We start from the raw sequence: 16,180 nt of genomic DNA, 5'->3' as shown, positions 1-16,180 counted from the left end.
ATGATATGAATATGAGCTAGGTACCAAATCATGACAGATGGCGCGAAATCATGTCAACAAGGGGAAAGTCCGTTATTACTCAAAGAGTTAAAAATAGATGAAAATAACTATCCAACTAGTTTCTCTTTTAATCAGACATCCGTCTTCACGTAATCTCCAAAAATTCTGGTAAGTGATTTTAATTCTAACTTAGCGATTATAATAATGTAACATTGATTTTATGCAGTAAGAAATAAACCTAGCTAATATGACATTGCGAACTTGCTTTTATACTCGGACCAATACCAACTCGGCACGGTTTAACTCGGTCCTCTAATAAAAAAAAAACTTTCAGGAAATATATTTTTAAGTTAATAAAAATTTAAAGAGCAATCATCCATTATAACCATAGGCATACTGCAGTACTGTGATGATCCTTCATATTACGGACACAATATGATGTTTTGGTGAATTACAGTCAACCCGGCCCCAAGTTAACCCGGCCCCAAGTCAACCCGGCCTCAAAAGTGGTCAACCCGGCCCCAAAATTGGTCAATCCGGCCCCACAGTATTTTAATTTGGTCAATGCGGCCCCAAAATCGGTCATTCCGGCCCCAAAATATATATTTTTCAAAGAAAACTATTTAAGTCATTTTGTTGTATGATGGAATAAAAATGATTTATTATTGATTGAAGATTATTAACTATAGAACAATAGTAAAAAAAACATGAACTGGCATAAAAGTGTCGGTGAATTTAATTGCGCCGATTAAGACTTAAATACGCAATAGTGATAATGAAAAATTATATAACATCAACAATTATATGTACATCAATATTAATTCAGATGTGATAATCAAACAATTTAAAGCAATCAATTAATTAACAAAAAAGGTATAGGTGTGAAAACAAATCCTTTAAATAAGTTGGTAGTATCTTTCATGTTCTATTCGATGTAAATTAAAGATGGTTTCGTGAGTGTTAATGTGATAATTAGGAAGAAAATGAATGCATATAATTTCGAGTTAAAAGGTTTGTATAAATTAAGTTTCCAACAATCTTTTTTTTCAGTTCATTTGAATGTTTTTATTGGATACGTTCGTCAGTATAATTAATTTAATATTTGTTTCGTTTTTTTATTAACTTATTTTCAAAGAATATTTACTGTGTAAAAACGTATTGGAATATTACTAAGTGTTTGAAAAATTGATAGTGTTTTGTGTTTAATCACTTTATGTCATTAATATTAGTATTTAAAATTTTAAATACAGTAATAAATTTATTGTTGTCGACAAATCTATTGACACGTCCATTGTTTTGGGAGAATATTATTAAGTAGAAATGAAATTACTCTTTATGATTTAAGTAAATTTACCAGCATTATTACATATGTATGTCTAAACAGCCCTATTGAAGAGTGTGTCTTCCATGTATAGACCCATACTAGGTAGAAGAGAGGCAGAAGAAGACGACAAGTGAATTGGTGTTTGTACGTGATGAACATTGTAGGGGTGTGCGACGAACATTGTATAACTATACATTGAACATTGTAGAACTATGCAATGAACATTGTATAACTATGCATTGGACATTGTAAAAACAGTAAATTATGCATGTGTTGCTTGTTTGTTAATATTGAAAGATTTTATATAAAATAAATAATAAAAGATATCATCGTTAAACTTTTGTTGTTGTTTTTGTTGTTAATTTTTATTTCATTTCTTGATAAGTGTTTACATTTTAAAGCAAAATAAATAATAAAAATATGGGGCCGGGTTGACCAGAAATAACATTGGTTTGGGGCCGGGTTGACCAATTTGGGGCCGGGCTGACTTAGGGCCGGGTTGACTTGGGGCCGGGTTGACTTGTACCGTGTTTTGGTAAGGCCTAAAAAATTGCTTTTTTAGGGTAAGCCTACCCTACAACCCTACCAATTTTTTTTAGATCTGTCAAATAAAATATTGCACATTTAAAGAGTGTATAGAAATCATATTCTTGTGCCATCGGTGGACATTATTGTAGGTTTCATTGTTAAGGTATAATTGAATATAATTAATAGTAAATCAGGCCAGAGATGAAGATAACAATAATAATCTATGTCTCTGCATGTTCAGGCTAAGTAATACACCAATTGACTGTCTCGATGTGAATAATGTAAATAACCCAGGTATATCGAGTGAAAATACTGGTTGTTTCCCTTATCTTCGAGTAAAATTGATATCTCTATTGCTTAAAAAAAACAAATTCAGCCATTTTTAAACCGCTAGTTTGGGGCCAATAAATGTCCAATTTTAAAAAGTTATTACAGCAATGAAAAGCTTGTGATCTTAGCTTTGTCTCAGTATATATTTCAACACATCGTTTGACTAAAGGCATTTAAATGTTTGATTAAACATACCACAAGTCAAGTGAGACCATTTTACTGTTTAAATACATATGATTTATACAGTGAGATATGCAACTAGCAATTCTATTGAAAAGTCTCAACAGCCTGTTGTCTGCTAGTTTGGAAACTGTCTGTGTATTATGAAATGTGCCAGTTTTTACATACCCCACCAGTCACTGGCATGAACATGAACTTTCCTCTGGATTAAGATGTTCAGAACTGAAAATGATTTAATTCATGTAAACGTTATTTTATCAAATGCTAATGCGAAATTTACGTTTTATTCATAAGAATGTGTCTTCAAAGTCACAGGGACAAGACGCTTTGATTTGATACTATCTGCTACCACCCACCCCCCCCTCCAGTCCCAGTAACAACCCCAAAATATAATATTTAAACTTAGTATTCATAACAACAATAATATAACACTATTACACAATTTTCATTATACAAATGTACCTCTATAGCAGGGTTGTCATTAAGAGGCGGGCTGCGGAGGCCAAAATGCCTGTCTCAAATGCATTATGGGCCGCCTCAAAATTAAGAAAACACTCCTTGTTATGCATGATAAAGACAGAAATGACCGCCTCAAGTTCAAAACAAACCTTCTGCAAAAAATGTTAATGACAACCCTGCTATAGTATTTGTATTTGTATAACTAATACTAATAGCGGTAGGGGATAATATCAGATCAGTTCAAGTCTCTTTACCCTGTGTTCATAGTAGGGCATTAATATTAAGAAAAAAATCGCATAGACAACTCAATTTACCGGACATTGTGTTTCAACATATTTTGAAGTCATGAATCTCTAAATAATCAGCAAGGGAACTACAACTGTTGAATGACATGGTTAAGACATTGGAAAACCCCAAGATGTCACTAAAAATAAACACGGCAGCCATGCTTGTTACGAAGAGATTTATATATGGGGTGTAATGGAAATAATAATTATTAATTCAATTAACGTATTGATTCTTCATAAATAAAATCATTAAACATATTCACATTTTTGATATTCCATTTGTATTCTGTTCTTTGTCATACAATTTACTTTTGCTCATCATGAAACCTGTAAACGTTTAATTTACATTTCATGTAGAGTTTCCTCCCTTGGCATAACATGTTTCCTTATATGGTTTTTAGCTCACCTGAGCTAGCTCAGGGTGAGCTTTCAGGGTCATTAAATTTCCATCCGTTGTCTGTCCACATTTGTTCGTTAACACTCTAGCAGTTACATTTTCGCCTCAATCATCATCAAATTTGGTGAGGATGCTTGTCTAGGGAATTGCTCGGATGAGTTTGAACATGGGTCATCTCAGATGAAAAACTAAGTCACAGGAGCTATAAATAGAAAAATCTTTTTAACTCTCTAGTGGTATTATCAAAATATCCTTGAAATTGGTCTGCAAGTTTCTTTTGATGATTTCTAGATCAAGTTCGAACATGGGGTCACCTTGGGTCAAAAATAAGGTAACACTGCCTAAATATGGGAAAACTTTGTTAACACTTTAGTGGTCACATATTATACTCAATTTCATCAGACTTGGTCAGGATGCTTGTCTTAGTAAATGCTCGGTGAGTTCCATGGGTCAGGTGAGCGATCTAGGGCCATTTTTGCCCTCTTAATTACTTCTCTCCATAATTGGCTATAAATTTATTATTAATGAATGAATTGTCATCAAATTTAGACACAACAATCCTTGGGACAAGATTAAATTGATAAATACATTCACTCATTAATGACCTTGACCTTGAATATTGTGTAATATTTTATAAGTATTGTCTTCTTACTTGACACATTAATCTATGGGACAATACATGACCTTTACCTTAATTTGATCTTGATACTAAATGTCAGATGAGTGAATTTTGCAACAATTGGTTATTTATTTTTGGGTGTGATTTACACTTGGGCAAAAGTAAACTTGACCTTTATATAACCTTGACTGTCAAGTTCAAATATTGGATTTAGCTTAGATTCTTGTAACTTTGTTTTTTGATGTACATCTATGAAATTTGAACCACACACAGAGTTTAAGATGTAAATTTGAACTATTTAAGAATTTGATTTATACTTGTACAAAAGAACCCTTGTGACAAGAGCAAATTGTTGAAGTATTTGGAAATGACCTTGACCTTAAATTGACCTTGACCTTCAAAGTCAAATTATTGAAATTTACTTAGATTGTCAGAACTTTGTTATTCAGTTACAGATTTGATTTATATATAGACAAAATAACACATGACAAACAAACATGTTGAATTATTATCCCTTGTGACACTGATTGAATAGGGAGGAGGATATTGTTTTAGCGTTGTCCGTCCGTCTGAATTTTTTTTCCGGAGATATTTCTCTGCAACTACTAGCTGGATTTCAAAGAAACTTTATTGGAACCATCATAACCAAGAGGAAATGAGCTGAGCATATTGTTGCCATGTTCCGGTTAGACCCTTAAACATAGAGTTATGGCCCTTGATTAGTTATGCAGTATAATCCTGATCGTGCTACTTCTCTGCAACTACTGGCTGAATTTCCACAAAACTTTTTGAGAACTATCAAATCAAAGAGGATATCATCACCTTGTTTAGGTCCGACCTTTCAATACAGAATTATGGCTCTTGATTAGTTATTTAGTATACATGTAGAGCAATAATCGTTTCCATGCTATTTCTCTGTAACTACTGGCTGGATTTCCACTAAACTTTACAGGAACTATCAATGCCAATAGGAGGTGCGCATATCACCTTTTTTTTGGTCAGACCCTTCAACATAGAGTTATGGCCCTTGATTAGTTATGCAGTATGTATAAATAGCAATTATCAGTTCCGCGCTTTTTCTGTGCAACTACTGGCTTGAATTCAATGAAACTGTATAGGAACCATCAATGCCAAGAGGAGTTGCACATATCATTGTCTTGTTCTGGTCAGACCCTTCAAGACAGAGTTATAGCCCTTTATGGTTATGCAGTATGCATATGATAGAGCAATAATCGTCGCCATGCTGTTTTCTGCAACTACTAGCAGGATTTCAATGAAACTTTATTGGAACAATCAATACCAAGGGGAGACCTGTTATGGCCCTGATTTTTTATCATGTACAAAGAAAATAACACAGGTAAAGCCGTCTCATTCTTATATATTCTGGTGAACTGACCAACCTTTTTTCACCAACTGAAGTTTTTTTTTAATATATTGTTTATGCCATGATAAATATATAAATAAAGCCTTATGTCTCCAGTTATTGTGTCAGTAATTGTTAGTAATAACCAATACTCTGCAGGGGATATAAGTTCAACAAATTTGATTGTTCTGATATGACTTTGACCTTCAGGGGCAAATTATTGGATTTTACTTAAATTGTCATAACTTTGTTGTTTATTTATGGAGGTGGCTCTTGTTTAATGTGTTATATTATAGCTTTATATTTTAAAGATATTATTTTTAAATTTCAGACCAAACAATGGAGAGAAAACACAAAGAGATTTTTTTAAGGTACTTACCAAAGTTTGTGGATCAAGTGGACCCACAGCAGCTGCTAACATATTTGCCATGTTTGTCCAAAAATAGTAGGGTATGTATGGTGGGATACAGATTAATACAGTACTTAAATTAGGTTTGCCTTGCTGCAAAATAAGTTTGACATAAATTTATTCACATATTGGGTTATAATAGATTTTTTGAAGTGTAAAGTAAATAGTTATACCTAAATAACATTCAAAATGGTAAATTCAAGATGTTGAATGCTCGATTTGATTAAAACAGTTGATGGACGGTACAGGTACTTGCAAGCTTAGCCATCTACGCCCCTAGCAACAGCTAAAGCAAAACTCAACATTTAACAAGAAATGATAGGATTTATAATTCAGACACATCCCCAGATGTGCTTATAAGGGTAATCATGGAACCTTCAATGTAACACTGTATTGTCATTTGATGAAAAACTGCATCATGGTCCACATTTTAAAAAAAACAAGAACACAATAGAGGAAACAAAAAAAATTGAAATTTTGAAAGGGGATCTGAGGTTACAATGTCTGCATATCACAGACAAACTATCAGAAACCAAATATAAGAAGGGAAGCCATGTTTATAAACAATTACCACCCTTGATTGGTGATAAAGAAGCCATTTTTTCTACTGTATTGTTTAGGTTACTTTTCTATATAGTTACATCCTTCATCCTTTTGTTAACTTCAGACTAAAAATAGGTGCATGAAACAGCATACATAAACCAAGAGGTTGATGTTACAGACTTCACAAGCCCAAGACCACTTTTGGTTTGGGTTCTTTCATGTGAGGAAGCTATCGGACTAGGTTATGGAAGATTGGTGGTTCTACATTTAAGGTGCCCATTCATGCCTGAAATACATTGTAAATGCACCTTAGGGCTTCCTCCATGAGTAGAAATACGAAAGTCAAAATATGACTTTCACAGTGTCAGAGTGAACTTAAACTTCAAGAAGACAAACAAACAAACATTAATGCAGATGATAAATGAAAATCTTGATAAAGTGAGATCCCTCCAAACATTCATCTAAAAAAAAACAACATGAAAATTGCAGACTTGGTTTCATTGAGTCTGTATACGAGGGATAAAAAATTATTTTTCCCTGTATTTTACAGCCAAAAAGCGCTGTTTCCCCTAGACCAAAATATGCATGTACATGTATATTTTCCCCCAAAATGCTAATATTTTCCCATGTGGACTTCCTCACCAGAACCATGACTTAATAGCACCTGAATTATAACATATCAGTTAGTTGATAAATCTAATTTACTGAAAGACAGATAGTCCCTGTAGATACCATGTACCATGAATGTTACATTGAACTGAATTTGAAAATTTTATAAAATTTGTGGAAAATTCCATTCTGAGTCAGTTGTCTGAATTTTATTTCAGATTTTCCCCCATTTCTGATTTATCGTGCTATATTTTCCCCTTCAGAAAGCCACAGGTTGTTTTGAAAATTGAAAAAAAAAATCACTGATAATGAAAAAGTGCAACATCCCTCATGCCCTTTAGCACCGGCTTGAGCGGTACTCAATTTTCAACACTTAAAAGTGCTAGAATCAATGAACCCAAAAGACCAAAAAAAAACATTACACATTTCCAATTAGGATTTGGGCATACATTTTAAAAGATAAATTTTTCCTGCAAATTTTAAAAAATCAGAATAACTTTCAAGTTTTGTTTTAAAGCACATTTATCATAGTTACTGTTTTGCAAGGATGATTTTATGTGTTTTAGGAAACAGTAGAGGCTGCACAACGATCTACGTCAAGAAGTTATGCAGCTCAAGTACTACATAGTCATCTTGAAAGGCGACCGGAGGGATTTCGTCAGCTTGTACTAGCGCTCCGACATGAAAATGTTGACTGCACAGAACTAGCAGATCTTTTAGATCCTCAACATTGCTATGATCCATCTAATGAAGGTATATATCACACATGGTAATTATACTCAACCACATTATGTGGAGGGCGCTATATTAGAATCACTGTCATGGCCCTTTGTCGGTCAGTCAGTAGTTTGGTCAGTCAGTCAGTCCATCTTTATGGTGTTTGATCTATAAATCCTATACTGGAAGGATTTTGTTCAAACTGGGCTCAAATATTCACCTCAATAAGCCATGTGCCAAACCTATGCTGCCATTCTGCAAGGTCAAGGTCATCCTTGAAGGTCAAAATTCAAACATTTTATATCTGCAGTAGATCTATAAATTTCATTCTTTTCAATTGACTCTTTTTCAATCGTAATGTTTTCTTAAAAAAAATAATTTATAAATTACACTACATACCAAAATATATCATGTGTCATAGAGATCAGGTGAGGGATATACATCACTCCAGTGGTAGCTCTAGTTTGATCATGTATAAAATATAGATACAAATCCATAGGCTTAAATTGCAATCACCTTATATTCTGCAATTAACAAGCAAAAAAAGCAAACGCAAAATCTTTTTTTTCTGACAAGAACAAAAGGTCATGACTTTGTCATGTTATATAACTGTGTTAACAATTTTTCTCCACTGAGTTCATGGGTAAACCTTTCTGGCAAATTGCCTAAATTGACAAGAATCAGGGTAGGGGTATATGAGTTTATCAATCACTTTTTATGCTCCCCGAAAAATTTCGGGGGAGCATATAGTCGTCGGGTTGTCCGTCAGTCCGTCCGTACGTCCCAATTCGTGTCCGGCCCATAACTTAGTTATTTGAAGTCGGATTTTAAAACTATTTCACAGAAATGATCACCATATTGAGACGACGTGTCGCGCGCAACATTTGGGTCGCTACCTTGAAGGTCAAGGTCACAGCATGACCTTGCATCAAATCGTGTCCGGTCCATAACTTCTTTATTTGAAGTCGGATTTTAAAATTATTTCACAGAAATGATCACCATATTGATACGACGTGTCGCGCGCAACATTTGGGTGGCTACCTTGAAGGTCAAGGTCACAGCATGACCTCCGTCCGTACGTCCCAATTCGTGTCCGGCCCATAACTTAGTTATTTGAAGTCGGATTTTAAAACTATTTCACAGAAATGATCACCATATTGAGACGACGTGTCGCGCGCAACATTTGGGTCGCTACCTTGAAGGTCAAGGTCACAGCATGACCTTGCATCAAAATCGTGTCCGGTCCATAACTTCTTTATTTGAAGTCGGATTTTAAAACTATTTCACAGAAATGATCACCATATTGATACGACGTGTCGCGCGCAACATTTGGGTGGCTACCTTGAAGGTCAAGGTCACAGCATGACTCCGTCCGTACGTCCCAATTCGTGTCCGGCCCATAACTTAGTTATTTGAAGTCGGATTTTAAAACTATTTCATAGAAATGATCACCATATTGAGACGACGTGTCGCGCGCAACATTTGGGTCGCTACCTTGAAGGTCAAGGTCACAGCTTGACCTTGCATCAAAATCGTGTCCGGCCCATAACTTCTTTATTTGAAGTCGGATTTTAAAACTATTTCACAGACATGATCACCATATTGAGACGACGTGTTGCGCGCAACATTTGGGTCGCTACCTTAAAGGTCAAGGTCACAGCATGACCTTGCAGCAAAATCTTGTCTGGCCCATAACTTCGGTATTTGAAGTCAGATTTTAAAAATATTTTATAGAAATGATCACAATATTGAGATGACGTGTTGCGAGCAACATTTGGGTCGCTATCTTGAAGGTCAAGGTCACAGCATGACCTTGCAGCAAAATCGTGTTCGGCCAATAACTTCGTTCCTTGAATTCGTATTTAACAACTATTTCACAGGGATGATCACCATATTGAATCGACGTGTCACATGCAACATTTGGGGTGCTACCTTGAAGGTCAAGGTCACAGCATGACCTTGCAGCAAAATCGTGTCTAGCCCATAACTTCCTTATTTGAAGTCTGGTTTTACAACTATTTCACAGAAATGATCACCATATTGAGACGATGTATCGTGCACAACATTTTGGTTGTTTTTACACTTTGAACTTTGTCTGTGACATAACTCTGACACTACAAGAGGTATACCTTCCTGTGTCCAAAACCTATTCGGGGAGCATCACCCGGTTCAACCGGCTCTTGTTTTGTTGATTTTTATTGCTGACAACGGCAACTTAGATAACTATAGATGTCATGTTTTACCATTAATTCCCTTGATAGGTGTGTCTTTCTGTAATGTAATGTACAGCATGGTATAGTTAACTTTTTCATTGCAAACCAAACTGTGGCCCTACAATTTAGGTAAACCATCAATGATACACTGTTTGTATATTTGTTGTATGTTCTCAAAAACTAGAAAGCCAAATGCTTTGAATAAGTCAGTCAAAGAATCATTACTGGCAAAAGTGTTTTCAGGCTTTGATTTAACTAGTTATTGAGAGACAATGATTTCATACTGTGGCCTTGACCTTTGACTTTAAGACCTTAAAATCAAATGGGATCATCTACGCTATGACTATCCTCCCTGCCAAGTATGATGATGGCACACCTATTAGTTATTAAGTTTTTGTATGTACATCATTATGGCTAATAGATGGATGGACAGACACATAGATGGACAAGCACTATAACATGATATATAAAAAGTTATCATTGGGCGTATAAAAAGAGAACTTTCAACAATACATAAACATAATTTATTTGCTGATCTTTGGATTTTGCATCAAATTTGCTCTCATTTATTCCTATATTTTAAAAGACCAACTTTTAACATTGATTTTCCTCTGAAGAAACAAGTGGATGTTTCCAAATATTGGCTTAGTGGTTAAGGTCCTTGACTACAAACCATTTGCCAGTTACCACTGTGGGTTCAAATCCAGCCAGGGACTCTGGATTCTTCCATGTGAGGAAGCTTACCAGCTAGCTTATAAACAATTGTGGTTCTTAATTCAGGCAATGTATATCTCTTGAAATAAAAACCAAAGAGCTTTGATATGAAAAGTAGCAACGAAATTTGTATAAGTCAAGTCGCTTGAGTAAAAATGTCACATGTCTGGGGGTGACAAATGTTTTTTTTGCTGACCCCAACACCCTCCCCCCTTCCCCCTGCCAAAGAAAGTCTCAGTTCTTTTCTTCTAAAACTAAAAGACCTAAAAGGTATGGTCTTTCTTCATGGATCTTTCTCTTTGGAGCTTCCTGTCTTCTTTTCAATGTATTCAATTGAACAGTCTAATTATGCCATTCCTGATTTTTTGACAGACATTCACTGGAAGTTTAACATACAGTGATTAGGCATATTAATGTTTTGATAAGTCTCATGTCTGTAAGATAATGGAATGTTAATTTGTCTGTAGGCGGTATATTATGGACATCCAACCTTAAAGTTGTTGTGCATATTGATGTAAGTAAAGGTGTTGTAAGCAAAATTGAATATTCATTTTTTATAAAACAGGACAAAGCCAGACACAAAACAACAATGTTTCCAGTCCTGCTTGTCATTATGGTAGCCCTGTACAGCTGTACAACGTACAAGTGCCATCAGGTGCTGCAGGTTTCACACCAAGATCTCCAGGGACATGTGACCTGCATAACATGCGTCAAGGGCAAATGAGACCAACGCCCAAATATGAACTTGATACGCCGTGGGGGAAATTACCAGGTGGTGTCAACTCTACTCTGAGGAAGTTTGATGCTGAACAGTCAAGGAATAAAATAGATGATCTAGGTGGTGAACTTGGTAAGTCAATTTTTTGACTGTATTGGAATGTGTTACTTGTTGAGGAGAAATTATGACATAAAAATGATACAGCTAATTTTTCTGATCCATTTTAAAGAAAGCAATTATTCCAGTGTCATTGGTTTCATATGATAAGGTCATTTAGATATTTTTTTTCAAATTTACTGTTAGGTTCATGGTGTGGGTATCTTTATATGGTGGCAAAAGAACCACAATATATTCAGCACCAAATCTATGCTTTTAAAGGCATGGTAGATATTTGAGGTATATATCATTATATAGAGATATATGTAATTATAGGGACTTGATCAATAAATTCCATTATAAATCTAAATAATTTTTAACATCTTTCCAGGTTTTAATATTGAAGAAATAAATGAAATAAAGTCAGAAGTGGTACCTGGAGAGAGCAAAACACTAGCATTTTTAGAGCGCTGGATACATTCGCAGCACACACCAGTTATACTGGGAGATATCATGAAGATATTCCATAACCTGGATAGATTGGATATTCTCCACGAACTAGAAAACAAAACAGGGGTTAAGTTTGTGCAAGAAGAAGAGAATGGAGACAGTGCAATATCTAATGCCAGTATTGTGCCAGTTGGGGAGTTGCCAGTTCAATCAAGAAAAGGACCAGTCAATACTGATACCAATCCAAATATAAATGTACCTTTAGAAAAGGTTCCCAGCAACAGCGTAAAGGTTTGTAATCTTGAAGCAACAGATATGCCTCAGATACATCCAGGCAATATTGAAAGACCAAATAAAGAAAACCTCAGGCCAATACCACAAAGTAAGAGTGATATCACAGAAACCTTTAGGCACATGTCACAAAATGAAAGTGAAATCACATCCATAGCAGATGACAGCATTGAGGAATGTAAAAGGAACAAAAAGTTCTTAGGATATAGAAGAGAAGATATTGAAAACAGAAGAAGTCAAGGTCCTCAAAACTTAAAAGATAATTTTCAGGCAGACAGTAAAATGAGAACTGACCAGAGGAAAATATCAGGGGAACTTGCATCTGAGTCTGGTATGAGAGAAGGTTTACCATCACCTCATGTCAGCAATGATGAGATTGACACTAGAGAAAATAATCTCAACAGGTCTGTTTCAAATTGCAGTTCAAGCACTGAAAACAATTCATGTGACAGCTTGCCTGATAAAATTTTTGAAAACAATCTACAGTCTTGTGATGAGAAAAGGCCCAGTGATTCACTGGCATGCAACGTGAATGAAGAAGATAAACCTAACATTGATGTAGACTATACCACTTCACCTATAGAAGAAAATCTTGAAACAGATTTCATGCCCGAAATGGGAGATAAAACTGAAAATATTTCAGAACTTAAAAAAGTTGATAAACCTGTATTAAATTTAGCACAGCTAAGGAATGGCTGGCAGAACAGTGATGATGACATTGAAAAATTACAAACAAAATTTTCACTAGATAATTTTGAACAGAAGATTTTGAGACCATGGCAAAACTATAGTGATATTATTAGCCAAAATGATCCTTCAGAATCAAGGGAGGTTTCTGAGAAAAAAAGTACAGGCTCACTTGACAGCATAGCCACTGTTGACCATTCACTACGTGATGCTGAGGCAAATAGACCAAAACTAGCAAGTTTGTCAGGAGAAATGAAAAGTCTAGAGAAAAAGGCTCGTAAAGCATATCCAGGACAACATCAGCTTGTAGGAGCAAGCATTGATACCGTGTCTTGCATGGATTATGTTGACAATCCTACAGGAAGTTTTAAGTTTGATTGGGAAGTGTCACCCCTACAAAGTGAAGATTTGCAAACAGATGGTGATGCTGAACAGGAATTAAGGCATCTGGAACAGACTCCTGTAAGACATCATGAATCAGATGCTTTGCTACACCAGCCTGCAGATCAACAGAATGTAGAAGTAAATATTACAAAGAGAGGTACTTCAAGTCTTGTCATGTCAGAAACGAAGAATCAAAAGATAAATAATGAAAAGGCAGACGTGTTGACTGAAAAATCAGATCAGTCCAAAATACATTCTGAATCTAATAATATTGATGAAAAAAATTTAAGTGAAGGTTTAAGAAATGCTGCAACTACTAAAAATGAGAGTGAAGCTGTAATGAAAAATGCAGTTGAATTGCAGGGTGAAAAACTAGCTAACAGTGGTAAAGGAAATACAGAGCCAGGTGCAGCATTTTTCAGAAATCAGACAGAAAGCTTCCAAAGAAATAAGACTGAAGATGCCAGCCAAATATTTAGTCTAAAAAGCATGTCTAGTGTGGTCAAATTTATATATGAAAACTGCTTATAGCATTCAGTAGAGGATATTTATGAAATGAATGTATTTAGTTCAGTACTAAATTTATTGAACAAGTTTGAAGTGAAAAAGAATCATTTTTCATTCGCCCGCCTTTAGTGTAACACGAACATTCAGTGCGTCTTTACACTATGTTTGTATAATGCAAATGACGTCATGTCAAAATATATGCTGGACCTGGACCCTGCAATACCATTACGGAGTTGCAAAAGCGGCACTGGTATGTGATAAGATTACAGTTACGTCTGGAGAATTTACTAGAAGAAGATGAAATATTAAAATTGCGGAATACTTGTTGAAGCATATTACATGACAAGAGAAAATTACCTAGGGAGCAGCCCTTCTTGACATGTATAACCACCATGGAATTATCAAATCTGACTTAAAAGGTTTATTTTTATTCAAATATATGGCATACATTCATAGACGCAAAGCATAGTGCTCAAACATACAAAAGAAAAAGATAATGTAAACATGATTTGCTTTGCCTTCCAAATAGGCAGTTAGCTTCAACACTTTTTGGGAAACTTTCACTCTCACATCATAGTGCAAAGAGTGGGATTTTATGAATGCTTTGTCTTGAACTAGAAAGTATGGCAGTGATGAGAAATAAATGAGATCCAAGAATTTCAAGTAGCCAACAGAGATGAAAAAAGAAATACTGTTTTTGTTCTTTGACAATTTTGATTTTTCACAAAGAATGTGATCTTTGAAATGGGATAAGGTCATTTGGATCACAGGTTTGAGATACAGAAAGCTGTATGTAAAACAAAAAATTTAAGATTACCAAATTGAACAAAAGTGAAGGAACAGTAATGCAGTGAAGCTCATTTATTGGCAAAAAGTGGAGCTATCTTGCCCAGGCATTGTTGATACCAGAGTAACTCTTTATGTAAGTCTTGCATGCAGCTTATGTTTGGTAAATATATTCAATTGAAACTTCACAATGATAATGTTTGTAAGTGACCAAGACCATTAACTCATATTTTGGATTTGTATTGCCTAACTGAATTATACCCCTTTATTAACATAAACAAATTCTAGTTATGTTTTTTGTGTAATAAGATTTCACATATAACTTCATAATTATGACTGGAGTTTAAACCTTAGGTCACTAGCCAAGACCCATAACTCTAGTATGGATAAATGAATATTCTTTAGTAAATTCATTCTGTCATGTACTGGGGAGAATATTTTCAAAGGTTTGCATGTTTTGCAAGTTCCTTCTCCACAAACAGTGTACATATTGAAAATTTACACATATCTCAATTAATTGGTATCAATAAAAAGTGTAGGTGATTAACTTGATCATGTCTTTTTACTTGATGATGACAATTTGTGAACTAATTTCTGTATGGCTATTGTTTTTGTAATCAAACACTGGGAATAATAACAAAATTATTATAATAATATATATGTTTGTCACCTAGCTCTTGTATTATTTCAAAGTGATTTGATGTGTGCTAGGATCATTCTGTGATTATATAATAAACTAGTAGTCTGTATCTATATTTTTTTTAAGTGGATTGGTCTACAATATTATTTCAAATATTGATAAAATCAGTGGAAACAATGCAAATGTATAATTTGGATAATCTTGCTGGGATAAAAAAAGATGACAAAGTAGAATGAACATTTATCTGATGAATAATATTATTTTGTTCTAGAACATTTTGTAATCTGCTATGTAAATATATGTAATATTAAATCATGTATCTCACACTTACCATCAACACCATGTATAATTCTTTCCTGGTTTGTTGTTATGTCTAATACTAAAAACTATGAACATAATTATTTATTATATTACAGTTCTTTCATTGTAGACCAATTCACTTTAATTAAAATCATTATTTTTTTATTTCTATCAGCCTGCTGAATTTATATAATGGATTCACCCTGCTTTGAACTTGGAATATTGGAATAGTCCATTTAAAGTTAAAGGGATTTTAATATAAAAAATTAGGTACATGTACCAACAGGATGGAGCCTTGGCAGACTGCAGTTATACAATTTCAGTTCCAACAGGGTTAAATTATGTATACCTGTACATAAAAATACAGATATACACATAACATTGTTTGAGGGGCTTGTATACTTACATACTTTGAAGATGTATTCATCTGTTAATTTTAAAGCTATTTTATCTTAATTTGTATGATTTTGTTGTATCAATTTTTGAAAATGTATTTATACTGTAAAGTTATAAAGAAAATGTTGACTGCATGCAAATTTCAAGATGAGTTTAAGGTTTACATGTATATTGGAGATTGTATTACTAAAAAATTGCTATAATTATAATCTGTAATATTTATTATGTCTTGC

At 34.4% G+C, this 16,180-nt stretch overlaps 1 protein-coding gene across 1 annotated transcript; it reads left to right on the top strand.

Annotated features, from left to right (window-relative positions):
• Positions 1-34: 34 nt before the first annotated feature.
• Positions 35-15,972, top strand: LOC132744693 (uncharacterized). Its single transcript, XM_060733459.1, has 5 exons — positions 35-168; positions 5,819-5,937; positions 7,615-7,801; positions 11,258-11,542; positions 11,898-15,972. The coding sequence occupies exons 2-5, from the start codon at positions 5,827-5,829 to the stop codon at positions 13,847-13,849; spliced, it is 2,535 nt and encodes an 844-aa protein (XP_060589442.1). The 5' UTR covers positions 35-168; positions 5,819-5,826; the 3' UTR covers positions 13,850-15,972.
• The last annotated feature ends 208 nt before the right edge of the window (positions 15,973-16,180 follow it).

This window comes from Ruditapes philippinarum, unplaced genomic scaffold (assembly GCF_026571515.1).
Source record: "Ruditapes philippinarum isolate M1 unplaced genomic scaffold, ASM2657151v2 ctg308_1_1_1_1, whole genome shotgun sequence".
NCBI lineage: Eukaryota > Metazoa > Mollusca > Bivalvia > Venerida > Veneridae > Ruditapes > Ruditapes philippinarum.
The sequence above is the reverse complement of the archived record's forward strand: the minus strand, read 5'-3'. Positions and strand labels throughout refer to the sequence as shown.

Coding starts and splice junctions, on each gene's coding strand:
- LOC132744693 (XM_060733459.1), top strand. CDS start 5,827: ATGGAGAGAAAACACAAAGAGATTTTTTTAAGGTACTTACCAAAGTTT. Junction 7,802..11,257: donor CTATGATCCATCTAATGAAG/GTATATATCACA, acceptor TTTATAAAACAG/GACAAAGCCAGACACAAAAC. Junction 11,543..11,897: donor TGATCTAGGTGGTGAACTTG/GTAAGTCAATTT, acceptor ACATCTTTCCAG/GTTTTAATATTGAAGAAATA.